General features: G+C 30.7%; 2 protein-coding genes across 3 annotated transcripts; one reads left to right on the top strand and one right to left on the bottom strand.

Annotated features, from left to right (window-relative positions):
- The first annotated feature begins 1,593 nt into the window (after positions 1-1,593).
- Positions 1,594-5,434, top strand: LOC122718601 (coatomer subunit beta). The gene is made up of 10 exons (XM_043943783.1): positions 1,594-1,717; positions 1,884-2,297; positions 2,372-2,705; positions 2,781-3,069; positions 3,144-3,484; positions 3,578-3,839; positions 3,942-4,309; positions 4,380-4,824; positions 4,886-5,121; positions 5,204-5,434. The coding sequence occupies exons 2-10, from the start codon at positions 1,930-1,932 to the stop codon at positions 5,432-5,434; spliced, it is 2,874 nt and encodes a 957-aa protein (XP_043799718.1). The 5' UTR covers positions 1,594-1,717; positions 1,884-1,929.
- Positions 5,435-5,554: 120 nt separating this feature from the next.
- On the bottom strand, positions 5,555-15,235 carry LOC122718600 (transient-receptor-potential-like protein). 2 transcript variants are annotated; one of them, XM_043943781.1, is made up of 19 exons: positions 15,086-15,235; positions 14,304-14,483; positions 13,991-14,210; positions 13,491-13,688; positions 13,090-13,279; positions 12,333-12,518; positions 11,481-11,671; positions 11,212-11,390; positions 10,291-10,575; positions 9,951-10,141; positions 9,750-9,832; positions 9,540-9,661; positions 9,208-9,389; positions 8,808-8,998; positions 7,965-8,158; positions 7,581-7,868; positions 7,056-7,176; positions 5,887-6,911; positions 5,555-5,692 (listed from the first exon to the last, which is right to left on the bottom strand). In XM_043943781.1, the coding sequence occupies exons 2-18, from the start codon at positions 14,475-14,477 to the stop codon at positions 6,658-6,660; spliced, it is 3,249 nt and encodes a 1,082-aa protein (XP_043799716.1). In that variant the 5' UTR covers positions 14,478-14,483; positions 15,086-15,235; the 3' UTR covers positions 5,555-5,692; positions 5,887-6,657. The 2 variants fall into 2 exon arrangements, with proteins under 2 accessions (XP_043799716.1, XP_043799717.1); XM_043943782.1 differs by having other exon boundaries at positions 5,558-5,692; positions 5,779-6,911.

The raw sequence follows: 15,235 nt of genomic DNA, 5'->3' as shown, positions 1-15,235 counted from the left end.
GAGCAAGATGTGTTTTATCGTTGTAGTGATTTCAAGAGTTACTCGAAGAGAGGATATAGAGATATTTGTGCTTCTGGCATAAATTTATTACGTACAAGAGTACGTCAAGAGTAGGTTACATTGAGGTAGTGTAAGGTACAGTTAGATAGATGAGAGACTATTATATAGCAAGTTTTTTTTCTCTCAATTTTTGCTTCAATAGATAGTAGAAGAAGATTTTGTAGATAGTATCCCTTGGCATTCATAATAAAAGAGCATTGAGAAATGATCAAATATACTATTGGAACGATAGAAACGGAAAACAGAGATTTTATGTTATTGATTATCTTGAAATTTATCGTAAAAAAGAAGTAGAAAGTAAAAATGTATCTTTTTTAAATTTATAATAATTTCATCAATGAATTAAAAAATAAGATAAAAAGAATAAAAATATCAAATGTTATATCAATGTTAATGTTAAATATCAAAATAAAGTTATTTATAAAGATGTTCAATAATTAATTTTACATTACTGTTTACTGTCCAAAGAGAAAAATATGCTTGTCAATCATAGAAATCTGACCGACAAAAGTTTATCAGTAATTTAAAAAAATCATTTTGCGCATCAATAAAAAAATCCGTGATTTTTCAAAAAACGAATTGCTTTGAAATATACTAATATATTCATAACTGATAGTGCAATTATGCAACTTCTTTAATCTGTTCTATCTAAATTAAAATTATTTTAAGATCATGAAACAACATGATTCTTATTCCTCTGATAAATTTAAATTGTTAAAATTATTGTTTTATTTTTTCTTAATCAGTTAAATCAATTTAATATATTTTTATCATATGTAATTTATTGGTGGTAAAATTTGCGAATGAATTAATCGCTTCTTCGAACGCAGTTGCAATCTATTTAGTTCAGTTTGTTTTCTAGGTCAGTAGTGCTCCACTTGAGGCGGTTCTCTAATCGGGATGATTTATCTCTGAAAGAAATAAATTAATAATATTTAGTAACAATATGTTGCGCCATTAAGTTACGGGTTTTATTTGGTAAATATCTGTTTTGTTTATTTATTTTTTTTTTGAAATGTTGAAATAATTTACGAAATATTTTACGAATATATTTTAATTATAAATTATTTATAATAAATCTTTACGCAAATAACGACGTATGAATACGTATGAATACGTGCTCTTCAAATAAACGATAATTATTAATTGTTTTCCATTATGTAATTTTTATGAGTTTGGAGAAAAATTAAAGAATTAATAAAAATTAATTTTATTTTTGCTGATTAATTTAAAATATATAATTAGAGAATTATATATAAATAATTTTCTGAACATTTTTTTATAAGAATACAAAATTTAATATTAACAAAAGTCCTTTCTGTAATTTATATTAAAATGTAAATGTTGATTCTTTTAAAATCGAAGTATGATAGAATACAAAAATAAAAAACTATAAAAGAATTTATATTTATAAAAAAGTAATGTTTAAACAATATTTTAAAGAAAAAAAATATCTTAAATTCAAAAAATTCAAAATATTTTATGTGGAAGAAGTGGATCGTAGCGCTATCTATTCCTAGTTTCAGTAGACCCCTTGTATTGGGGTTTGACACGTATGCTGTTTTTCTTGTTTCCGGATTTATATAAATGTCAATTAGTCAATTGAAATATATTGTGTTACCTTTTGTTATCGCACAATTCACTTGTGATTACTCAGGTATGTCAAATTCGATCAATATAGTATATTACTTTATGTCCAATATGATAAGGTAAACGTATAACCTAACCTCACTTTTGTTATATGTTTTTCGAATTACTTTTATCACATAATGAATTTCGATCATTTATTCGGGAAGTATAGAATGATGGTTTTTAATTTGCAGGTAATAAAAAAAAGTTTTTCTAACAAAGTGTGAAACAATCGAAAAAATGAGTACCATAGCTGAACAACCTTGTTATACCTTGATAAATGTTCCAACCGATACGGAGCCATTAAATGAACTGCAATTAAAACAAGATCTTGAAAAAGGCGATGTTCATACAAAAATTGAAGCTCTTAAAAAAACTATTCATACAATCTTGAGTGGAGAACGCTTACCTGGACTTTTGATGACTATTATTAGATTTGTATTACCATTGCAAGATCACACTATAAAGAAATTACTTTTAATATTCTGGGAGATTGTTCCTAAAACCTCTCCTGATGGCAAATTACTTCAGGAAATGATTTTAGTTTGTGATGCTTATAGAAAAGATTTACAGCATCCAAATGAATTTGTTAGAGGTTCTACTTTAAGGTATTAAATATAATAATAGATATTTTATTCTAATGTTAAAAATTTTGATATATTTAAGAATTTTTATATTCTAGATTTTTGTGTAAATTAAAAGAACCAGAACTTTTGGAACCTTTAATGCCTGCCATAATTGCATGTTTGGAACACAGACACTCTTATGTTAGACGAAATGCAGTTCTAGCTATTTTTACAATTTATAGAAACTTTGAGTTTCTTATACCAGATGCTCCAGAATTAATTGCAAAATATTTGGAAGGAGAACAAGATATGTCTTGCAGAAGAAATGCATTTTTAATGCTATTACATGCTGATCAGAGCAGAGCATTGGCTTATTTAGCAGCTTGTTTGGACCAAGTACCCAATTTTGGTGATATATTACAATTGGTTATTGTTGAACTAATTTACAAGGTAAATATTTTTTTTATAAAAGTTATTTATTTATTTTTTTTTATTTTAAATATTAATAAACTTGTACTTTTATAGGTTTGCCTTGCAAATCCATCCGAAAGAGCCCGTTTTATCAGATGCATTTATAGTTTATTAAACTCGCCGAGTGCTGCAGTACGCTATGAAGCAGCTGGTACTTTAGTTACACTTTCCAATGCTCCTACAGCGATTAAAGCTGCAGCTTCTTGCTACATCGAACTAGTTGTTAAAGAAAGTGATAATAATGTTAAATTGATTGTTTTGGATCGCTTAATTGCGATGAAAGATAGTCCTGTTTATGAAAGAGTTCTCCAAGATCTAGTAATGGATGTACTTAGAGTTTTAGGTAGATTTCTAAAACTAATAAAAATAATAATATAATAATATAGAATGTCACTTAAGATTTTAATCTTATTTTAGGCTCTCCAGCATTGGAAGTTAGAACAAAAACATTAGCTCTAGCGATGGACTTAGTAACGACTCGTACTATCGATGAAATGGTTCAGTTATTGAAAAAAGAAGTGCTTAGAACGGCTGGCGGAGAACATGAAGATGCTGGTCGATATCGACAACTTCTTGTTCGAACGCTACATGCTTGTTCTATCAAGTTCTCAGATGTAGCAGCTACAGTAATTCCAGTATTAACAGATTTCTTGTCGGAAAATAACGAAGCTGCAGCTACTGATGTTCTAGTGTTTGTGCGTGAAGCTATTCAGCGTTTTGAAAATCTGAGACCACTTATTGTTGAAAAACTTCTTGAAGTACATATCAAAAAAATAAAAATTAAAAAATTAATCTTTGTTTCCATATTTTAAAAAAAAAACGATTTTAATTTTATTAATTATTAAAAATAGGTATTTCCACATATAAGATCGGTAAGAGTACACAGAGCAGCATTGTGGATTCTCGGTGAATACGCAACTACAAAGGAAGATATCGAAGCTGTAATGAGTCGCATACGAGCTGCATTGGGAGAATTACCATTATTAGAAGCGGAGAATAAACGTCAAGCTGGTGAGAAATTAGATGATGGGAGTGCTCAAGTTACACCAGCACAATTAGTCACATCAGACGGTACATACGCTACTCAAAGTGCATTCAGTGCAACATCTGCACGTAAATATCTTCTATTTTTTATTGACATTATTTGATGCGATTATAAATTTCGTTTTATTAGAGATAGTTTATATTATTTTTTTTCTTAAATGTAATTTATAGGTAAAAAAGAAGAGAAACGTCCTGCACTGGTTCAATATATGATGGAAGGTGATTTCTTCATAGGTGCCTCTTTAGCAACAACTTTAGCCAAGTTGGCGCTTCGATATAAAAGTCTCGAAAGTGATCTACAGAAGAGCAATCGTATGCAAGCTGAAGCAATGTTAATAATGTCTAGTGTGATGCAGTTGGGTCGTTCGGGTCTTCCTACTAAAGCAATAACACACGATGATGCAGAACGTTTATCATTATGTTTAAGATCCTTAGCCTGTCCAACACCTCTTGTACAGAAAGTTTTCACAGAAGGTTGTCGTGATGCTCTTGGTAGAATGTTGGCAGCAAAAGCTGAAGAAGATTCACAAAACCAAAAGGTTGTACTTTAAATTAATTCAATTCTTTGTAATATTTATGAACTATTAATTTCTAATTTTTTATTTATAGGCAAAAGAGAAACCAGGTAGTGTCGTTCAAGTAGACGATCCTATACAATTCTTGCAATTAAGCCGTGGTTCAGACTTAACAGGTGGAGCTGGTGATGTATTTGAGCAAAGTTTAAGTGCTGCTGTCGCTGGAAGACCCGGTGCTAGCGGAGATGCGCCAGCTCCTAGTGCTTTGAGCAAAGTTACTCAATTAACTGGTTTCTCAGATCCTGTTTATGCAGAAGCTCTTGTTCATGTCAACCAATATGATATAGTACTTGATGTACTAATTGTTAATCAAACCGAAGATACTTTGCAAAATTGTACTTTGGAACTTGCAACAATGGGCGATTTAAAACTCGTAGAAAGACCACAGCCTATTGTACTTGCTCCTCGAGACTTTGCAAGCATTAAGGCAAATGTAAAAGTAGCATCCACAGAAAATGGCATAATATTTGGCAACATAGGTAATTATTCAATAACATATCTTAGGAAAATAAAAATTTTATGAATTAAAAAAAATTTCAGTATATGATGTATCTGGCGCGGGATCTGATAGAAGTGTAGTAGTATTGAACGATATACATATCGACATCATGGATTACATAGTACCAGCAACATGCACCGATCTAGAATTCAGACAAATGTGGGCAGAATTTGAATGGGAAAATAAAGTGTCTGTAAATACGACATTATCAGATTTGAGGGAATATCTCGCTCATTTACTAAAATCCACAAATATGCGCTGTCTTACTCCAGAAAAGGTATTGTACTTCAAATTGATTTCTCCTAAAAAATGATTTCAGTGTTAAACAAATTATTGGATAAAATCAAATTTCTTTTCAGGCTCTCTCTGGGCAATGTGGTTTCATGGCCGCAAATATGTATGCAAAATCGATATTTGGTGAAGATGCTTTGGCAAATATGTCTATCGAAAAACCATTGAATAAACCTGATGCTCCAGTAGTTGGCCATATTCGTATCAGGGCGAAAAGTCAAGGCATGGCATTGTCGTTAGGCGATAAAATTAGTTCTACGCAGAAAGGTCCACAGAGTAAAGTGGTGCAAGCTGCTTAGAATATATAGTTTTTTTGATCCATGATATTTTCAGTATTCATGTTATTTCCAGAGAGGAATAAACGTGTAATCAAATTTGTTTAAAGAAAAGAATGCGTAATGGTATCGGAATGGCATGATGTCATTTGCCTTCAATTCCATATACAAAATTTTTTCAAATGCCAGGATGTTGAAATATATTTTATACGATCAGTGCATTAATTTATATGTTGTTTCAGTTTTATTTTTTCCAGCATCATTGAATGTCATTGATTGTATCTGAGCAAAAAAAAAAAAAATATATATATATATATATACACATGATACTTTAACTACATATTTGTATCTCTATTTTACATATATACCATACATAAATGAAAGGAATCTCATTGAAAATGAATTTCATTCCGTGTAATTTTTAGCATACGGATGTATATTTCTATTATAAGTATATTATATATTATAATACATACATATCATTTTTATATGTCGTAATATATTTTACATATATTTTTATATTTTTATTTTAAAAAACGATAAAGTTCATCAAATATCGAAACCCTTTTTAAAACGCACAATTTTAGGAATATGAACAAAGAGAACAAACAGTGAAGAAGGTTATTAATGATAGAAAGATAAAGTGTGAAATAATCGTCAGTGCCATCTCTTAAGTATTATAGAAACTTTTTCTCAGTCAAGATAAAACAGAGTAAGAATTAAAAATTAGCGCCATCTTTTAGAAAAAAATTTAATTTCACTTCAGAAATGGCGCTAATGATCAATTCTTACTCTACTTTATCTTTCTTTTAAAGAGATATCTTCATTACTCAAGAGATGGCTCTGATGATCAATTCTTATCCTATCTCTATCCTTTTTTCTTGCTTTCTTTGTCTAAATTTATGTTTAATCTACGGCACTCTATAGATGGCGCTGATTTCCGAATTTTTATCCTATCTTCATCCTTTTCTCACTATTTTCTCTCTTTGTCTTACTTTATATATTCATCTTTCGCACGTGATCATAAACAAGATATGAGATTTAATTGAACACAATTTCATCATTTCACTTTCAAAACTACAACGTGTCTTAATTTTTAAAAAAGAAATATAGATATTAAAATCTTTTTTACTTTATAATATATTCCTAAGACGATAATTTTATCAAAACATGCATGTGTATTAAGAACACAGATTTTTAAATCAAATCTCATAAATTACATATTTTATTTACTTTTATTCAGTATTTTACAGCCAACCTCCTTTTCGAGGTGATTTACTTGGTCCTCGTGGCGATCTAGGCATAACATTTACCAATTTTTCCTTATCCTCCGGCAAATTCATATTTTTTTTAGGACTTAATGTAGGTTTTAATCGTGATTTCAATGTTTTAGGAATTTCATCCATATGGGTAGACAATGTTGATTCTGTACCACCAGATTTCTTTATTGGAGAATTTGATGTGTACTTGAAAGTATTCGTGGAATGAGAAGATAACATTTCTGAAAATAAAATTAAAAAAAAGAATTCACTTTCTTTAAAAAATTATTGAATATTAATCGAATATATAAATTTTAATTTAAAATTTTAATAATTTAAATAATTTAATAAAAATATTTAAAACAATTTTAATTAAGATTACTTACCAGACGGTTGTTGATACGTCGTTGAACTGTTCAAAGCTTTTCTTTTGAATTGCTGCGGTGGCACTGGTGCAATTTTAGCGGATTTCTCATCGACATAATCCATTGACATTACAGGCTTCGACTATAAAGAAGAGTATAACAATCTATCAATATATTCATTATAGAATAAAAAATCAAAATCCAAATACATACAACGAACGTACATAATTTTTAAAAGAAATACTAAAAAAAAACCGTGTCTTGCATTATCTTATAGGTATTCAATTTTTAATAACGAAAAAAATATAATAAATGCCTCTGTACGAAACTTCTTCTATTAATTAGATAATTCAATGAATTTTTCTAAAAAAAAAGGTACAAGAAAATTTCTAAATATTCGCCTTCTTATTTGCATACGCATTCAATACGAATTTTTGCCATACATAGTTATGAATTTTTTTTTTTTTTAAAATCCATATCTGAACATCATTTTCGACATTAAATATTGTTAGCTTTATGAGAAACATATCGATATTCAATTCTTACTTTTTCTTTGGAATCTGTCGTTACATTAATTATCGTTTTCGAAGTTTCTTGCACCGTTTCAGATTTATCAGAAGTATCAGTTTCGTCGACCGTATCATGTAAAACATGAAGAATCGTGGAAGCAGTAGTTTCAGGAAGTTTCACAGCAAGTGATACAGGTGGCAATGTACTCTTATTGTTCAATTTTTGCGCCTCCTCCATAGCTTTCTTCAAGCTTATCTGATTTTGAATAGACGATTTACTGGTGCTTTTGCCAATCTGTGAACTTTTCACAGCGCTGTCCAGTACCTGGAATTTTTTTCATCCATCATTACCTTCCTCTCGGATCAACAAATAAAAATATCGATCTCATTTAAGGTAATTTTAAAATTAATCGATTCCCACCTGATTCCAACGATGATTAGCCGATTGTAACACGGCTAATTTTGCGATCCTTTTCCATTTCGCGATGTTGTCTTCGTCTTCGTTCGATTGCTGGAAAGATTCCATTTGATCCTCGTCTAGAGAAAGCGGAACTGCTACTTGGAAATCCTTCATTAATCTTCTTTCCCATACCTTCATCTTCTTGCCAAGAATAGCTAATCGTTCGTAAAGATTAAATTTAATAAACGAATCAGCTGATTGTCTGTAATTAATAATATATATATATATCAATTATAAAAATTATTAAAAAATTATGAATCGAGTCTTCTCTGAAAAATATCATAATTTCGGTTGATTTTTTTCAATTCCAATAAAATATATTCTCTCTCATTATTACTTAATTTATCAATATCATTGGAATATATTAATATAAAAATACGATATGAAAATACGTCAGGAATAAAGATGCATCGACTCGAGAATATCCTGAAATACAAAGATTACATTAACGTTACGACACATTAAAATAAAAAATGCAAAAAAAATCGATGTTAGCCGAACACGTCGATGCATTTTAAAATATATCGATATTCGTATGAAATATCGAATGTTACATTAATCCCTACAAAAAAGTTCCATGGCTAGAACTTGTATACGATAGGTGAAAAAAAGGAAAAAAGAAAAAAATTGATCTTCCACGCACAATTCTGAGATTAGAAGCGACCTACGAATAATTTTTTAAAAATTTTTCGAGGAGAAAAATAACATTTTTTTTTTTTTTCCAACAATTCTCCCCTTCCTTAATCTTTCTATCGATCGATAACCGACAAATAACAGATAACAATTAATCTAAATCGTACTCACTTTTCTCTTTCGTGTCAGCACTAGCAATATCCATTCCGTTCCTTCTCAAGATCTCCAACAATTCGCATCTCCACGAGGATAGATCCGACTTGAGCTCGTGTACGTCATCCTCGGTCACCGGATTCATCTCGTGTTCAGAGTGAGTGTTCACGATGTACCTCCATATCAGTGCTCTCATCACGGCTCCGTACCTGAAAGAAAAGCGAAATAATCCGGTCGTACAATTAGAAAATAGCGTCGATAATGGATTTAAGGGAAGAAGAAGAAGAAGAAGAAGAGGAAGAAGAAGAAGAAGAAGAAGAAGAAGAAGAAGAGGAAGAAGAAGAAGAAGAGGAAGAAGAAGAAGAAGAAGAGGAAGAAGAAGAAGAAGAAGAAGAAGAAAAAGAAGAAGGATCGTTACTTGGAATCGCGCGTTCGTTTGCAATCGTTCATCTTCTTGGTGATCTTTCGCAGGCCGCACCACCTGAGGAACAGTTTTGGGGGAGGGATAATGTTGAATGGAGGTGGAAGCGTGCCACTGTCCTCGAAATAGCTCATCCACAGCTTCGTCCTCGCGAATTTCCATTCTTTGTCTGCTCGTTCCTAGTTTATTGGGGAAGAATTAACGTTAGAAATTAAGGTTGAGTTATTAGAATTATTGGAATTGTTTAAATTGTTTATTGGATTGTTGTTTAGTGGATTAAATTCGATACTTTTTATTAATATAGAAAAATATATTTTTTTTTCAGTTACCTCAATGACAGCATAACTGTTGCTCATCATGGCGATGAGAAGATTCAGAAGGACGATCACGTTGATCACGGAATAAGAACCAAACATCAGCAGGCCCCAGAATCGAGTATAGCTCTTGATCCCTTAAAAATAAAACGAGCAGGATCGAAAATCGAAACACAGAGAAAACAAATATTCATAAACAAATATTATATTAAGTTTTTGATTTACCTGTGAGTTCGAAACTTTCTATGCCAATCCCGCCAAAACTGGCCCAAAATAAACTTTGACAGGACTCGAAGAGATTACTGAATCTGTAAAATCGAGAGATCAAGTCGATAAAGTATCAATTCAATGAAATAAAGATTCCATAAAATCCATAAAATCGAGAGATTAAATCGATTAGATTGGACTTGTGCATCGATCATCTACCTTCTCCATCTTAAACAATTGTCACTCGCGGGGTCCCAAGATGGATCAACAAAATCAACGTAGCACTTTTGTCTTTCCAATTCGGCAAAGTACCAGAGCAATTGATTCAGGCCACAGGCGAACGCGAAAAGTACCAACGTGTAGATGAAGAAGAACTTTACAATGTCTATCACCATTCTTCCTAGAGATATCTGGAAAAAAGATATTTTTCGAAAAAAAGAGAGAACAAAATCAATTAATCATCGCGCGAGGAAAAATTGTACACTCTTTTCTAGTTTGTTTTCTGATCTTTCGTTCTATGATATTCTACAATACTTAAAAAATTCACGAGAATGATCACCTGAAGAGGTCCCAAGTGAGGATTAATACTGAACAAATGGATCAATTTCAGGGCACTGTTGATGTTGGCGGCTGCGAACAGGCCTTCGGCGATTAACTGAGGATCGAAATCGCTCCAGTTCTCCCTTGGGATCAGAGCTGCCGAAGGATTGTCTCTAATCTCCGCTTTTTGCTGAAGATACGCTGCTAATCGAAGAATCGCAGTCGCGATGTAGAGAAAGTTTCTAGTGAAGTCGATGAAGTTCCACATGTCTCGTAGATACCCCTTTAATCCGTCTATGTAAGCCTTCAAATTTGTACATCGAATTACATTTCTCGATATCTCTTAATTATAATCGAGTTATTTAAATCGAATCAATCGAATTAAATGTATTCTTTGATGTAATTCTAAAGATTGATATTTCTGCTAATAATTTTTTTCTTCCTTTTCTCGTGGAAGATTTTCAAAAATCTTAATTCTCAATCTTTTATCTATCTTAACTATTATATTTTTCTATTTTTAATGAAATAATAAATATTTGATACAGGATGTTAATATATTTCTTTGTAAAATCGATTCAAGAGGCTAAAGTAATAAATACAATTGGTATATAGAAATTTCGATAATTCATATAAATAAATAATTCATATAAATAAATAAACAATTTTTATTGAATTATAAGCGATTGAAATTGAAACTGAAGTCATTTTGTCTCGCTTCATTTGGTATAAATTTACATTATAACTTATAACTTAAAAAAATAAGTCTCGATCGAAATTTTTATGCTATTTTGATCTCTAGAATCTATTTAATTAAATTTAACTCGAAGAAAGGAAAGGAAAGAAAAAATTGAAATCATTTCAGAAATCGATGAAAAGAAGCCTCGTCAATTGATTAGAAACAGATTTAGAACAGATTGAATATATTATAAAGGTAATATACCTCTTTCATTTCTTGCCAAATAAATCCAATAACATAAAGAATGACAATGCATTCCAAAAGCGATGGTGCTGCCCCTCTTTGCTTCGTCAATTCTATATTCATATTTTTTATTGTCTCATCGCTGCCGAATAATCTTACTATTTCTACCTCCGCGCGTAGAGATACCAACATTAGAATAACTGAAACGTCCAAGTTTATTCTCAAGAATTTTTCTTCGCTCAAGATAATTATTAATCTTGTCTAAATTGTGAAAATTAACTAAAACTTACACAAGAAGAATAGATACGAAGAGGCGTGAACGAGGAATTTAACAAATGGTTTACGCATTAATTGTCCGATCTTCGACTCTGGTGCTATTAAGTACATTATACAGTAGAATGGAAACATTAAAGCTGTTTTCGCGAGAATTCCACATCTTTTTCCTGTGCTCATGCGTCTAAATCCCGGTAGACCATCGTACCTTCGATCAAACGTAAATATAAGATTAATTTAAGAAAATTTAAAAGTGAGAAAAATGAGTTCGATTCATGAAATTATTTTCTCAAATAATATTTTAATCTTTTTAAAGAATTTTAATTATCATTTGAAATAATTTTCACATGATTTTATTCACCAATTTTGTTACAATTTCTTCATTTAATATTTATTAATTAAATCATTAATAATAATTTATTAATTAAAATATTATTCGAGATGGAATGGAACATGATATCTCTGTTTCTTTCCAAACAATCAATTTACGTATATCTAATTATAATTAGATTAGATCACGTCAATTATTTAAAAAGAGTAAAATATTTTTTAACAACTGCAACAAATACAGTACAGCCAATAAATATAGTTAATCCTTTGTACTAAACTATATATATAATCGTATTCATTGAATACGAAAGATTCGTGAAAATCAATAAAAAATAAAAAAGCTAGAGTATACCATACGATAAATATTATTTAAGAGAGTTGATTGTACGACAATTTAATTCCACATATTTTTAACGCAATTACCAAGTCGAATCGATTCTCATTTCATGACATGTAATAAGAGGAACAAAGTTTGAGAAAGTCAAGTTCGTGACAATTTCGGGTATGGAAAATCGAGGGAAGTTGCTTAACGAACTAACCAGATCGCTGCCAACAGTTGCTGCACGTGGGAATGGGAGACGAAAGTTTTCTGCTTATATTGTATGGCCAATTCTAATCTGGCCAGCTGCTTCGGGGGCAAGTTGGCATCGTCCTCAGGATCGTAGTTGAGAATCGTGTGCAACTCCGTAGTGGTTCTCACTTGTTGCAGAAGATCAACGGCGAATCTAATTCGAAACGAAATCGACCAATAGAATATTTCTCAATCTTTTAAGAATATTTCTCAACGACTGGAAAACTTGCTTGTACGATAAAAGAAAAAGAAAAGGAAAGTTATTTAAAATATATATATATATATTTTATTATTAATAGAAATCCAGTTTTCAATATCTCATATTTGGAAATGAAACATTTGCACAAGTCGTATTCATTCATTTTGAAATGCAATGAATTTTAAATTCGCGTTGCACAATTTCTTCTGATGTACGTAAGATGTATTAAATTATGTTACAATTTAAACGGAAGGTTCATTTATATTTTATTACTCTTTCTTTTTTCTTTGTAGATCCAATAGAATAGATGTAATATATAATGCAGAATATTATAAATATTTTTAAATTGGATAGATGTCCGATGGATAAATTAATAAATTGATATCGTACGTTGATGATCCAAGAATTTTCATTCGAAATAAAAAAAGGAGATAAATAAATATAAAAATTGTAATTAAAATTAAACGGGGAAATTATTGAATGTTTACGAATGAAAATGTGTAAAGAAAAAAGGTGGAAAGTTTACCTTTCCACCTGACGTCTCAACTTCAAGTATTCGCCTCTACTTTCCGGTTCGGCAATCGTCAATTCTCGAAGTTCCCAGCTCAATTGAAAAGCCGTCAGCAAAGGATCTGGCGAGCTAAGAGCTATCAAACTTGGACTTGCCAATGCTTTGTATTCAGAAACTCTAGTGGACGAAATTCTCAATGGATCTCCTGAGAATAGAGAACAATCAATGATTATTACAATACAAAAATTTTAAACAATTTCTTCTCTTATTTATCCCTTGTTTCGTGAAATAACTAGACAAACTCATATATTTTAATCTTGAAATAAATAAATTTCCTCGGAAAAATCAAGAGGAAAATGAAAGATATTCAGACACATAAAGGAAAATAGATGTTTATTCCTATTTGTTCGTTTTACCTATGGTTGATCGTAGACAATCGGCACATCCGCATCTAATATCGTGCGGCATAGGAAGAGTGGCGCCACGATCTAGTAACAATTTCAAAATCTCGTAATTGTTCCGCTGTGCCGCTAAAATCAATGGCGTAATTTCCGGTGGATACCTAGCGGAGGCTGGATCGATCTTTTGCCAACTGTGGATCACTTCTTTCTCAGCTGCAAATTACGTGAATATTTTATAGAAAACTTTCAATACTAAATATATTTTCTATTTTCTCATCTATAAATTAAGTATAATTCTCTATATACCTAAAAGATTACCTAAAATAAAATCGATCTTGAAAAAATATCGAAAAATCAAAACTAGATGGAAAAAAATTTGATCAATAATATTTAATATAATTTTGTAATCGAATAATTCATAATCACGATTGATCTTTTCTATACAGTTTCAAGTATTCATATGCCTTCTTATTTCGAGATAAAAATTCGTTAAACAAAAATAAAATATCACTCACAATTATTCTCCAACGAATTGGCGGTTAATAATTCTTCGTGTTCGAGCAGAAACTCAACAGCTTCTACAAATTCTTGATCAATAGCTCGAAGAAGGGCATCCTTCGTCTCTATACCCATTACTACTAATAATTTTACCATTTCTAGATTTTCTGAATCGATTGACAAGCACAATGCATCACGGCCCAAACTGTCCACGCAATTGATGTCTATTGATTTACCCTGAAAGTAAAAAAAAAAAAAATGGATTATTGGAGATGAAGAAGTATGATAGATCTCAAGTAAAGGGAAAAAGTGAATTTTCAAGGGACTCACGTGGCTTTTGTTGGCATATTGGATGAATCTTTTAACATTTACCAAATCACCGCGCTCTACTGCTAATAAGTATTTCTTCTCTTCTATGTTGAGTGATTTTGGAAGGTGAATCATATAGGTGTTTTCCTCGATTGGAGGAGCCTCTACCTCTTTCTCTGTCTTTTCACAGCCCATTGTGGACTACGGTTTTAAAGAGATGTTTAGAGATCGATAACGATAATTATTGAATTGCAAAAAAAAAAATTATAGAAAATATTGGTAACGTCAGAATTATCGATTGTCAATGTGTAACTAAATTTGTGGAAGTTACAGGAGAAATAATAATTGTTAAGAGAATATGTTTGACAAATTGTAAATTAAATGTTTTCTAATTGCAAAATTTTATTTGAAATATCGAAGCGAAATTTATAATATATAAATGTACGATTAAAAATTAAAAATATGATTAAGTATTACAAGATTATCTTAGGAGAAGCAAACTCATCAAAATAAAGGGTTTCATATTTTTGTCCAAAATCGTTATCCAAAAGCATGCAGTTTTATAATATTTTATAATATTTAAATTTCAATCATTTATCATTATCAAGAATGCAATTTCATTTATCAACATCATCAACATCTACTACATTCAAGTATATCAATCAAAGCTCGCTATAAATTCGTCCATTTGAAAATATTCCAAATCAATTACACAACCACCATTCCTCACAATTCTCTAAAAACAATTACAATATCTCGTACTCGTTCACTTTTCAATTTCCAAAGATTCCACTTCAATCTACCTTTATCGATTATATCCCTATTTATATTATATTTGGATAAATTTCAAATTTGATTCGATTTTATTATTATTTTCCACCGCACACTCATTAATAAGGAATACCGAAATATTCTCGCACCGGAATCTATTTGTGACGAAGAAGAATTTATCC

This window comes from Apis laboriosa, unplaced genomic scaffold (assembly GCF_014066325.1).
Source record: "Apis laboriosa isolate Shangri-la unplaced genomic scaffold, ASM1406632v1 scaffold64_cov150, whole genome shotgun sequence".
In the NCBI taxonomy this organism is placed as follows: domain Eukaryota; kingdom Metazoa; phylum Arthropoda; class Insecta; order Hymenoptera; family Apidae; genus Apis; species Apis laboriosa.
The sequence above is the reverse complement of the archived record's forward strand: the minus strand, read 5'-3'. Positions and strand labels throughout refer to the sequence as shown.

Coding starts and splice junctions, on each gene's coding strand:
- LOC122718601 (XM_043943783.1), top strand. CDS start 1,930: ATGAGTACCATAGCTGAACAACCTTGTTATACCTTGATAAATGTTCCA. Junction 3,070..3,143: donor GGATGTACTTAGAGTTTTAG/GTAGATTTCTAA, acceptor ATCTTATTTTAG/GCTCTCCAGCATTGGAAGTT. Junction 4,310..4,379: donor AAGATTCACAAAACCAAAAG/GTTGTACTTTAA, acceptor TTTTATTTATAG/GCAAAAGAGAAACCAGGTAG.
- LOC122718600 (XM_043943781.1), bottom strand. CDS start 14,477: ATGGGCTGTGAAAAGACAGAGAAAGAGGTAGAGGCTCCTCCAATCGAG. Junction 9,662..9,749: donor AGAAAGTTTCGAACTCACAG/GTAAATCAAAAA, acceptor TTTATTTTTAAG/GGATCAAGAGCTATACTCGA. Junction 8,159..8,807: donor TGCTGACACGAAAGAGAAAA/GTGAGTACGATT, acceptor ACGAACGATTAG/CTATTCTTGGCAAGAAGATG.